At 57.7% G+C, this 10,992-nt stretch overlaps 1 protein-coding gene and 1 long non-coding RNA gene across 4 annotated transcripts; one reads left to right on the forward strand and one right to left on the reverse strand.

The window, feature by feature from the left end:
- Positions 1–3,239: 3,239 nt before the first annotated feature.
- Positions 3,240–6,504, reverse strand: LOC306661643. Of its 3 annotated transcripts, none has more exons than XR_013763921.1 (3): positions 6,368–6,504; positions 3,842–4,328; positions 3,240–3,522 (listed from the first exon to the last, which is right to left on the reverse strand). It is a non-coding gene; the product is annotated as an uncharacterized lncRNA (long non-coding RNA). The 3 variants fall into 3 exon arrangements; XR_013763922.1 differs by lacking the exon at positions 6,368–6,504 and adding an exon at positions 5,467–5,652; XR_013763923.1 differs by lacking the exon at positions 6,368–6,504 and adding an exon at positions 5,192–5,652.
- Positions 6,338–9,395, forward strand: LGALS1 (galectin 1). Its single transcript, XM_079140703.1, has 4 exons — positions 6,338–6,478; positions 7,676–7,755; positions 8,877–9,048; positions 9,196–9,395. The coding sequence occupies exons 1-4, from the start codon at positions 6,470–6,472 to the stop codon at positions 9,340–9,342; spliced, it is 408 nt and encodes a 135-aa protein (XP_078996829.1). The 5' UTR covers positions 6,338–6,469; the 3' UTR covers positions 9,343–9,395.
- Positions 9,396–10,992: the final 1,597 nt, after the last annotated feature.

Here is a 10,992-nt window from a genome sequence, read left to right on the forward strand (position 1 = left end):
AAGTTCAAAGCCAGCCTTGGCAACTTAGTGAGGCTCTAAGCAACTCAATGAGACCCTATTTCTAAATAAAATACAAAAAAGGGCTGGGGATGTGGCTCAGTGGTTAAATGCCCCTGGGTTCAACCCCTAGAGCTGCAAGGGAAGTAGGGAGTAGGTCAGGCCTATCTCCGGGGTCCCTCCCCACGCATATCTAGGACTCCAGCTGGCTGGGGCAGCCAGCTTAGCTGGGGGAGTGGACGGCGCCTCTGCGGCTTCCACCCTCCCAGCCAGTGCCAGCTGGAGGAAGTAGCGCCTCGGTCGGGGCCAGCCTGGATGGATGGCCCAGATTCCATCTGGACAAGTGGAGTTTGTTTCTCACAGCAGCAGGCAAACCTGGGCTGCAGGGATGGGGGTTCCCAGCCGCTCCTGCAGGGTGTGGAGTAAAGCAGACGATCCCTGGGGCGGGGGCCTGGCCTTGGCCACGGGAGGGAAGGAAACATCCTCACACGTCACACCTGTACCACCACAGGTCATTCCCACTGTCCAGGCCTGGAGACAGATTCAGAGACACCACAGACCTGCAGCCAGGCCGCTCCCACATCCAGGTGGCCTGTCCTCTCACTCTTCTGACTGACTTCCTGCAGAAGTTCCACCCAATAGCAGCCACCAAGTAGGGGGTGATGTGGTGAAAGGAGATAGAGTCTGAAAGCAAGGCACCAAGCACAGGGCAGATACGTGGGGCACCTGCCCCCAGGAAAACCATAGTCACTGTTAAAGAGGACTCTGGAACGACTCCCCACCCCAGCCTAACCAAGAGGGAGCAGTTTGTCACTGAACGGGTCTGAGGATGTCCCCCCTGCTTTTGTGGTACTAGCAATTGAACCCAGGGGTGCTTTACCACAAGCTGCAAAGATTGATTGAAGGACAGCAAAGCAAAGGCAGAGACAGCCTGAAGGCAGCTGCGGGCACCTCTCCCCTCTCAGAGCCAGTGACGCCCCCTGGGCGGCGATGATCATTCATAGGACTTTCCTGGGAAGCAAAGTACATGTTCCCACCAAGCTTCTGTAAAAAGCACTTCCCACGTCAGTCCTCCGACGTTTGGGGTTCGAAATGCTTATTGCTGGTGGCGCTGTCGTGGCACACTGTAGCTCTCTCGAGTCTGGCGACTTTTAAATTGACTCTGCTTTGTTCTAGTCAATCCGGTACACACATGTGCTGGGATTTGGGGTTTTTTGTTTGCTTGCTTTTTTGGGGGGTTTACTGGGGATTGACCCAGGGGCGCTTAACTGCTGAGCCACATCCCCAGCCCATTTTTTGAAAGTGTGTGTGACAAATACACCTGAGCCGCTGGGATTACAGGCATGCACCTTCATGCCCCGCAGGAGTCTAGCTATTTGTAAGGAAAAAATCCTGTAGGGTCTCAGGAGGAATTCTGGGTAGGTGACTCCAGGAAGTGTGCCCCTGTAAGGCACCTGATGTGGGGGTGCCTAAAAGATCCTGAAGGGGGCTCCTCCATTCAGGAAGGGGCTGATCCAGTGAGGAATTTTTCTTAGGACCTGAAAACCCTGAGTTTGAAAAGCGAGTTTTTCAATCTGCAAGCGAAAGGTCTTGTGGACACCTGGCCTTAGGGATGCAGTCACCACACAAGGAGATTAGAAAGCGGTCCTGGAGGGGTGAGGAAGGAAGAAAGTTAGCTCCAGTGTCCCCAGGGCTGCTCAGACCTTTATCTGCCACATGGAGAGTCACCGAGCTCCTATGGTGATGTCCAGTAGGCCAAAGGGGACTTGGAGAGGCCCAGCATTCCCAAGCTTCCATAGCTCCAGAGGTGAGGCAGTCTTGCCCCGTGGTCGCCCCCCCACGGAGGCTCATGGCCCCGGCGTGGACGAACCACACTCGGGCAGTTCTGGTCTGGTCACATCCTCTGGGCTCCCCCCATTTCCCCTCTTTCATGCAGAGCTGTCAGGTATCCCTGAGGGGCCCCGGCCTTGATCAAACGCTAGGACAAGCGACTGGGCTTGTTCCCTTGCCTGCTGTCACTGTCGCCAAGATTTATGGTGCCTTTTATTTTGTCGTTGAATACCCCAAAGGTCAAATGTAAAAGTTGGCTGATAGGGGCCTGAGGACCCAGAGTTTGTATTTGAAGTTTTTCCCTAATGTCTGGAACTGGCCGGCTGATAGAGCAAGTCCCCAGCAGAATCTGTCCCTCACAGAATTTGGATCAGCGTTCGTGTCAGGGTTTCAGTAAGTCTAAGGAAGAACAAGACAAAATCCTCACCTTTTCCTGAGGAGCTCCCGGACTTGATCATAGCTGACTGGCGCTCATAGATTTTTCTCATGCCTTCTATTGATCACGTGGTCTATGGCTGTGCCTTCTGGAGCCTTTCGAGATCTGTGCTTTGGATGTAGTCATTTCAATGACTTACTCTATAAATCTGAAGTGAGTTTACAGGAATAGATGTTGGATCTCCCTTATCCTAACAAGATGGAAGAACCTGCCGGTGGTGGGACTGTGGGGCACAAGTCCTCGTGGGTGCCTGTACCCGAGTTCAGCCACCAAATGGCCAGAGGGTGACACCTTCCTCCAGCGGCAACATTTGCTCCAGGCGTCCCTGGAGACACCCTGGGTACTCAGGGGACACTCCGACGCTTTTGAGTTCCTGTTCCCAAAATTATGAAAACCGGAGCCAGCTCGAGCCGGCGCAGTTGAGTCTTTAGGCTCAAAGTCTGATCTCACCCAAGTGAGCTCTGAAACAGGCTTCTTCAGAGCAGCAAGGACACACAGAATTCTTCTCAGAGGACGTGGGCATGAGGAACAAAACAAGAGCCCTCGCCCATGCCAGGGGGCGGCACTGGCCCATTAAACGAAGCCAAGGGGAGGGCTTCTTCTTCAGAGAAGCCGCGTCCTGGTCAGCGGGCGCTTCCGTTAGCGCTGTGTTGGCGAGGCCCTGAGGAGGCTCCCGACTCGTGTCCCCGGTGCTATTCTAAGAAAATGAAGGACGGTGGCAGACCTGGAGGGATGAAAATATTAAAAATGAGAAGCGGGCTGGGCGTGTCCTTTAAGGAAGATTTACTTGCAGAGGCTGCAGAAGAGAGTGAAGCAGGAACTCACCCGCACTGAGAAAGAAAGAGCAGCAGGAGAGAAAAGTTCAGCCTTGAGTAGGAGAAAGAACGCAGCTCATCCCAGTGATCCCAGGCCTGTGATCCCGGTGGCTCCGGGGCTGAGGCAGGAGGATCTCGAGTTCAAAGCCAGCCTCAGCAACTTAGCAAGACCCTAAGCAACACAGTGAGACCCTGACTCTAAATAAAAAATAAAAAAGGGCTGGGGGTGTGGCTCAGTGGTCAAGTGCCCCTGGGTTCAATCCCTGGTACAGAAAAAGAAAAGAAAAAAAAAAAAAAAGAAAGCATTTAGTTCATCTCACCACAGGTAGTTCCTCAGTTCGAGTCCCATCTGGATTGCCAAAGCAATGTCGCAGACAGGGATCTGAGAAGATCCTTCCAAGAAGGCAATGAGCCCTCAACTCGGCCCAGGTTTTTGACTAATCGCTGAAGAGACACGTTGAGACACATCCAAAGCAAGGTACAAGCAAAGATTTATTTAAAAACAGCACAGCAAGCCACACATGGTGACCCATGCCTGCAATCCCAGCAGCTCGGGAGGCTGAGGCAGGAGGATCATAGGTTCAATGCCAGCCTCAACAATTTAGCAAGGCCCTAAGCAACTCATCTTTAAATAAAATACAAAAAAGGGCGCTGGGGATGTGGCTAAGTGGTTAAGTGCCCCTGGGTTCAATTCGTAGTACCCCAAAATTAAAAATGTTTTAAAGATTTAAAAAATAAAAATAAACAGCAAAGGTATACACACCCCAAAGACAGGGGGCCCAGACCCCTCCTTCAGGGAGATGGTGGCGCCCCCGGGGCAGAGCTATTGACTGTACATAAGATTTTCCCAGGAAGAAAAGCCAGGTTTCCAGAAAGCTTCTGCGAACATAGAATCCCCTGTCAATGCTTTGGCGTTTGGGGTCAAAATGTCTCTTCCTGGTGGAGCAGTCCAGCCTGTCAGTCATGGGCACGCCGTGTAGGCCTCTGAGCCTATGATGACATTTAAGTTGACTCTGCTCTGTTCCAGGCGATCTGGACACGCGCTCACTGGCGCCTTTGTTCCTCTGACCCAAGGGCCCCTCATGCTCCTAGATCTGGGTCCTTTGCAAGGGCCTCTTTCTCTGTCTCCCTGAGAGCCCGCCTATCTCACGTTAGGGACCAGTGGGGAAGAGGGAGTCCTCACAGATGAGCTGCCACGCCCCCAGGAAGAGGAACTCAGTCTGGGAGGGGGGCAAGGGCAAAGTTGAGACCTGGAAGTCGTGAAAAAAAAAAAAATCCCTTAGTGTCACAGACCTGCGTCCTGCCCTGTGTGACCCTTGAGCAGGACAGCAGACTTCACGCGCCCAGTTTGCAGATGGGGAGACTGAGGCAAGCCTGCAGCCACACCTGCCAGGATTCTCTGAGGGTGGGTGACACAACAGGGTCAGAAGCAGAACCCAAGTCTCCAGGCCCCAGGGGGGCCTTTCTGGCAACCTGTATCCTACCCATGCTGCTGGACCCCGACCGGGGTGACACACCCCTACCCGCAGCAAGCACCCCCGGTGCTGGCCCACTGTCCAGGTCGGGGTGAGGCTGAGGAGCAGCTCCCAGGACCTGAGACCCTAACTCCTGGGCAGAGAGAGCAGCCCCTGCCCAGAGCTCCTCTGGTCCTCGGTCTTCTGAACTGCCTCCTTCGATGTGGCAGAGGCAGCTTGGGCTGGGAGAGGAGTGGGGCTGGGCCCGGCCCGCCCCTTCCTAGGACTGAGGTTTTGGGGAGGCCCACAGGAAAAAGTGAAGCTGCGGTGGTTGGACTGCCAGGCGACACTGGCTCCAGGGGGAGGGGAGGGGGCCCCTGGGGCTGCAGCCAGCCCCTCTCTGGGTCTGCACACGCCCTCTCATCCTGTGCCAGGGTGGGCTTCAGTCATCTGGACCAAGTGGCCTTGGGGGGCGTTGGGGCTCAGCTGAAGAGGCTGCATGGGACGGGTGGGTGGCTGGCCTGGCCTCCAGATGTGACTCATCCCGAGTCTGCATCTTCCTCCTTCTCCGTAGCGGGCAGTGTTGGAAGGGAGATAGCCATGCAGGACAGGAGGTCCCCAACAGCTCCCTGGCGAGCTGCCTCGTGCGCTCCCTCTACCTGGGTCCTGACCGTGAGGCCAGTACCCTGACAGGCCAGCCTCAACTCTGCCGTGACGGTCATCTTCCCTATAGCCACGTCTACCCTCAGTACTTGCCCTCCCTACGTCGTTCTGTGGCTCCCCAGTACCCTCAGGTGAAACAATGCCAAGCCTTGTCCCTGGCCCACGAGCCCCTTCGTGACCAGGTACAGTTGGCCTTCCAGTCGTGTCCCCAGATCCGTGCCTCTGCTGAATGCCAGTCCTTCTTTGCCCCCCCTTCGACCACCCTCCTCACCTTGTCTCCACCCACCGGGGCCTGCTGCTGACTGGCCTTAGAGCCGACCTGTTTCTGAATTAGCTTCTTGGTTAGATCCCCCCAACCCCAGCCAGCGCTCCTCAGCACAGGGACTAGAGGGGCTTCTCTCGTACCCCCTGGAGTCGCACAGGTCAGGCACACAGTGGGCGCTCCGGAGAGTACCTGCTGAGCAGCTGGGAAAGGGAAGGCTGGCTTCGGAAAGGGGGACCCGACCCTCACGGCCTGGCCCGCGGCGGGCCACCTCCCGGGCCTGACGCTCTGACAGCACCCAGATCCCCAGCCCTCCCCGCCCCAGGCAACCGGAGGCGCGGCCGCAGCTGGCAGCCTCGGCGCTGGCCCCGGGCCCAGCCTTTCCTTAGCCCCATGTGAGCGGCAGGAGGGCAGCTGCAGTCGCGCTTCGGGGGCGGGGGTGGGGACGGGTGGGGCCAGGGCCCAGCGGCCGGGCTCAGCCTCTGCGGCGGCACGCGGCGGGGCCCCGCCCCGGCCCTCGCGGGCGCGTCCTCTCCCCCGGCTCGGACTCCCTAACGCATCCCGCGCCCCCTCAGCCTCTTCTCGGGGCGCCCCTGGGCTCAGGCTGCCGGCCGCAGGCCCCTTCCCGCCAACTCGGGGCTAGCTCATCCTCAAACTATTTTCCACTGGCTTCCCCCAATCTCTGCCACAGCGTCACTTTTTTTTTTTGGATGGGGGCGGGGGCAGATGAAGGATAGGAGGCGGAGCTTGGGCTCTGGGGGCGTGGCTAGGAAGGAGGGAGGGGAATCGCCACTCTGATTGGTCACCTCTGCTCCAGAATTGATTTCGAAATTCCAGCGACTCCACCTCTGGTGGCCCCCATCCCAGTCCCGACTTGCAATTGGCTGAGCTTTCAGGGGGCGGGGCTCACCGGGTCCGGTCCAGTTAAAAGGGTGGGTGCGGCCGGGCCCATCTCTCGGAGGAGTCCTTAGCCGGTGCGGCAGACCCCGGGAGCATCCTCTAGACCTCAGTTATGGCTTGTGTGAGTGTGGGACCCCACCTCAAAGTCCGGGGATAGCGGGGAGCCGATGACCAGGGGAGTGTGGGGCAGTTCTGAGGCTGGGTTCTAGCCCCAGCTGTGCGGCCCTGGGCAAGTGCCTTCTCTTTTCTGGTCCTCAGTGGCCACATCTGTAAAATGGGGTGGGTACCATGGTCCCCCAAACCTTCTCTGACTGAAGAACTTTCTGGTTGCCCCAGGGTGGGACAGCCTAGTTTCTTATGCCAAGGTGCGACATTCTGCAATTCCGCAGCTCCAAGAGTTGGGAGTTTGAAGGGTGTGGCATGGGGGGGGGCACTTTGGCCCAGGCCACTGTCCTTTACCCTCCTCCACGCGAGAGCCTCATGTCCCCTCCCCCGCTGCAGCTGTCCGCAGTCAGTGCTCCAGGGCCAAGTCGCCCTGCGCTCCAGGGAGCTCTAAAAAGTCTCCAGGAGCGGAGGCAGGCTGTCTGGTGGAGGCCTCCCAGGGCAGGGGGCAGAGGGTGGTTCCCTCTAGGCTGGCAGGTGGGGGTGGGGCAGTGCAAGCGGGTGGTAAGGGCAGTAAGGACAGGGAGAGGAGGCGGGAATTTCCCCTAGGCCCCCAGGGAAAGCTTGGAGCTTCTGGCAGAAGGAGCCACTTAAACACCCGTTAACTCCTGCCCGCCCACCCTGGTGCCAACTTCTGGTAGTGCCAGGCAGTGCCCTGGGCCCTGGTCAGCCTTGTTAACCCTGAGCCATCCCGGTGGCAACTGCTTTGGTGGTTCTGCCTTCCGCAGCAGGACCTGACCACCGTCATCTTGTGTCCTCTGCCCCTGCACCTCTCTGTGGAGAGGAGCGTGACCAGGTTGCTGCAGCCCCAGGCCATCAGCAGAGGGGCAGGCCCCTCCAGGCAAAGGGGCATTGAGCCCCACCTCCAGGCTGCCCTGAATCCAGGTCCCCCCCACCCAGGGGCAAGACCCAGAAGCTGTGCTGGAGAAGCACCCAAGTTCTGGAGTCCCTGTGGGGAGGGGGGCTTCCCAGGCCCACTCAGAGAACCAGGTGCGGACTGAAACCTGCACCCCATCCTGTCCCCAGGCTTCCTGGTGGCCTGGTCAGAGGACCCAGGGTATGAAAGACCCCACTCCCACCCTCAGCCACCCCAGGATGCTGGGGGCTGGGAGATCAGCTCCCCCTAACCCAGCGGGGTGGGTCTTGTCTGCACCAGGGGCTGGTCGCCAGCAACCTGAACCTCAAACCTGGAGAGTGCCTCAGAGTGCAAGGCGAGGTGGCCCCCGATGCCAAGAGGTGAGGGGTGACTGCGGGTGGCAGGGGTGGTGCTTGGAGAGCGGGTTAGGCTGGGGGGCTGGGATGGGCGTGGCCGCTTCTCTGGAGGGGGTTTGTGGCCGGCCGCCCAGGCTGCATTTCTGGGTGAGTCACTTCCTCCGCTGGGTCTGGGTGCCCCCACCATCGCCCCCTCCCCCACCGAGCCTCTTAAACTAAACCAGCTGCGGCCTCATCTTCTACTTTGACGGGCCCCCTCCCCTTCCGACTCTGGGCAGGACCCAAGGCCGGCACCTGGGAGGGGGACCGGCGGGTGTCGCCCATTGCCTCGCTCAGATGGCTCTTTCTTAGGGCTGCGCAGTCGCGACCCTGTCCTCCATTTCTTCAGCCCTTTACTCATTCGTTCAGGCAGCTGCCTTTCCTCTCAACAGCCGTAGGACCTTGGACCAGTCAACCACCCTCACTGGGCCTCGGTTTCTTGATAAAACAAGATGGAGGGTGTTGGAGGAGGAGAGAGGCTGGGTGTGTCAGTGATGACGATGATGATGAGGGGTTCGCTTTAAGAGCCGCCCACTCTTTTCCTACTTACTGAGCCTGCAGAGGGAGGCGTGGCCTTAGCTCCACACAAAGAATGATTTTTGTGTGTGCGGTGCTGGGGGTCACACCCAGGGCCTCCTGCTGAGCCACACCTCCAGGCCAACAAACCTTCCATATCCCCATGTTCGCCCTGTGGCAGTTGAGCATGCAGTGTGTCCCACTCAGCGCTAGGGGTTCAGAAATGTACAAGACTGGACTCGCCCTCCCAGAGGTCACCATCTGGAGGGAGTCCCTGAGCTTGACCAGAAAGGTTAGATCTCACGCTAAGGTCTGGGAGCGTCTGGGGCCATCAGCACAGCAAGACCCTTAGAGATCTTTTTTCTGCAACTTGTGCAAGTGAGGGAACTGAGACCCAGAGAGGGTCAGCGACTAGCTCCAGGACACACAGCAAGGCCAGAACTAGAATACAGGTTTCTGGTCTGGCCAAATGAGTCTCCCAACAAGGTGCATCAGTGGCGTATCCAGTGGCACACTGATCAGCTTTAGGGACCGACTAGAAGGTGGCTTCAGCTGGCCAAGGTATCCTCAAGTTCACTCATCATTCTTAGTTTCGTGCTGAACCTGGGCAAGGACAGCAACAACCTGTGCCTGCACTTCAACCCCCGCTTCAATGCCTACGGGGACGCCAACACCATCGTGTGCAACAGCAAGGACGGGGGCGCCTGGGGCACCGAGCACCGGGAGCCCGCCTTCCCCTTCCAGCCTGGAAGTGTGGTGGAGGTGGGACCGGGCGGGACGGGGGCGGTGGGGGGGGCTTGGGGGCTGGGCACCACCTGGGGTTCCTCCCCGCCTCACTGCATGGTGACCTGAGAGTCAGCTGCGACCGGCGCCTGCTGCAGGCCAGCTCACTGCCCCTCCACCTCCCAGGTGTGCATCTCCTTTGACCAGACAGACTTGACCATCAAGCTGCCAGATGGACATGAGTTCAAGTTCCCCAACCGCCTCAACCTGGAGGCCATCAATTACCTGGCAGCTGACGGCGACTTCAAGATCAAGTGCATAGCCTTCGAGTGAAGCCAGCCGGTCCCCGGCCCCCAATAAAGGCAGCTGCCTCTGTTCTCCTTGAACCAGCTTCTGTGTGCGTGTCCTTGTGTGAAAGGGTCCCCGTCCCCAGGCCTGCCCCTTCCTTCACCTCCTCCATGTGTACCTCCTAACTTCTTACCCTGGGCTCCCCAAACAGAGCCGAGAGCTGAGCATGCCGTGGAGGGCACTGAACCGACTCCTTCCACGTGCCAGGTGGGAGGGACAGCAGGAGGTGGAGGGAAGAACAGCCCGTTCCCTCACTGACCATCAGGAGCTGGAAAGATCTGGAGTGTGCAGGGTGCAGTAACAATAGTTCCAGCTACTTAGGAGGATCACTTGGGCCCAGGAGTTTGGGGCCAACCTGGCAAAACCATTTCTTATTTATTTAGTGTTTTGCCGTGCTAGGGATTGAACCATAGACCTCCATTTAACGGGGTGGGGGGATGGTGCCTACTAGTCATTCCAGCAACTTGGGAGGCTGAGGCATTAGGATCACAAGTTCAAGGCTAGCCTCAGCAACTTGGTGAGGCTGTCTCAAAAGGAAAACAAACAAAGTTAGAGGAGGGACTGCCAGCTGTGTGGCCTTGTGCGTGTAATTAACCCCTCTGTGCCTTGGTTTATTATTTATAGAGGGTATTACACCAAGCCCGTTGTGGAGATTAAATGGGATGTCCCATGATGGCGGACAAGCTCAGTGCCTGGCTCCACCAGTGGGGATGGCTTACCTTCCTCACGCACCACCTTGTGAGGTGCCCTTACTCCTTTATGAAGGAGGAAATGGGCTCAGAATGCAAAAGAGATCCCAGAGTCTACCAAGCCCAGCACAGCCTAGGAGCCCCGTGCATTCCAGCTTTGCACCCCTGTGCTGGAGCACAAGGGCAACCCGGAAGCGAGTCTGAGAGTCGCTGGCTCCCTGCCCCTGGCTGGGTCTCACCTTAGCAAGGGCGCTATGGTCTTGGGCCCTGAGGGTTCCGCCAATGATCGACTGTCAGCGAGGAGTTCCCCTGAAGTGTGACGTCAGAGAGGCACCCGAGGCAGCATATGGTAAGCAGATTTCATTTAGACTTTCCAGGGAGGGAGAAGCGGGCCACGGCAGATGCACCCAGCATCTTTTATAGATTAGGGTCTCCTTTGTTCTGTTCTCTCTCCCCTTTTCTCTCTCCTTTCTGCCTACGTGGCTAGGCCCAGGAGTGACCAGGCCCTAGAGTTGCAGTGACATAGCAAAAAAGGTGAGAAGCAGATGGCAGGGGGAAAGGCTGAATGGAGATTTAGGTAGGAGCCCAGGGACATTAATTAGCAACTGCCTGCCTGCAGCTTTTTGGGAGAGACAGTTAGGCAGGTAACCTTGGTGATCAAAAAGGCTCTGGAGACATTGATATTCCAATCTCCCAGGGGCAGACTCCAACTTCCCAGACTCTGACGGCCTCCATTCCTCCATTCCACCAGATTCCCTGTTCCACACTAACAGCAGTTAGTGTCCTGTCCTCAATTCTGGCTTCATTCCCGCCTGTGGTTTTAGGACCTCCTTCCTGCTGTAAGGAAAGGGGGTGACGACCGCTCTGGCTGCTTCAAGCTGGAAGGGGGCAGCATAGGGCAAGAAGTTTAGAGTTCCTTTTTAGAAATCGGGTCTATTGAGGGGTC

Source organism: Sciurus vulgaris (genome assembly GCF_902686455.1).
Source record: "Sciurus vulgaris genome assembly, chromosome: 5".
Taxonomy (NCBI): Eukaryota; Metazoa; Chordata; class Mammalia; order Rodentia; family Sciuridae; genus Sciurus; species Sciurus vulgaris.

Coding starts and splice junctions, on each gene's coding strand:
- LGALS1 (XM_079140703.1), top strand. Junction 7,756..8,876: donor GTGGCCCCCGATGCCAAGAG/GTGAGGGGTGAC, acceptor CATCATTCTTAG/TTTCGTGCTGAACCTGGGCA. Junction 9,049..9,195: donor AGCCTGGAAGTGTGGTGGAG/GTGGGACCGGGC, acceptor TCCACCTCCCAG/GTGTGCATCTCCTTTGACCA.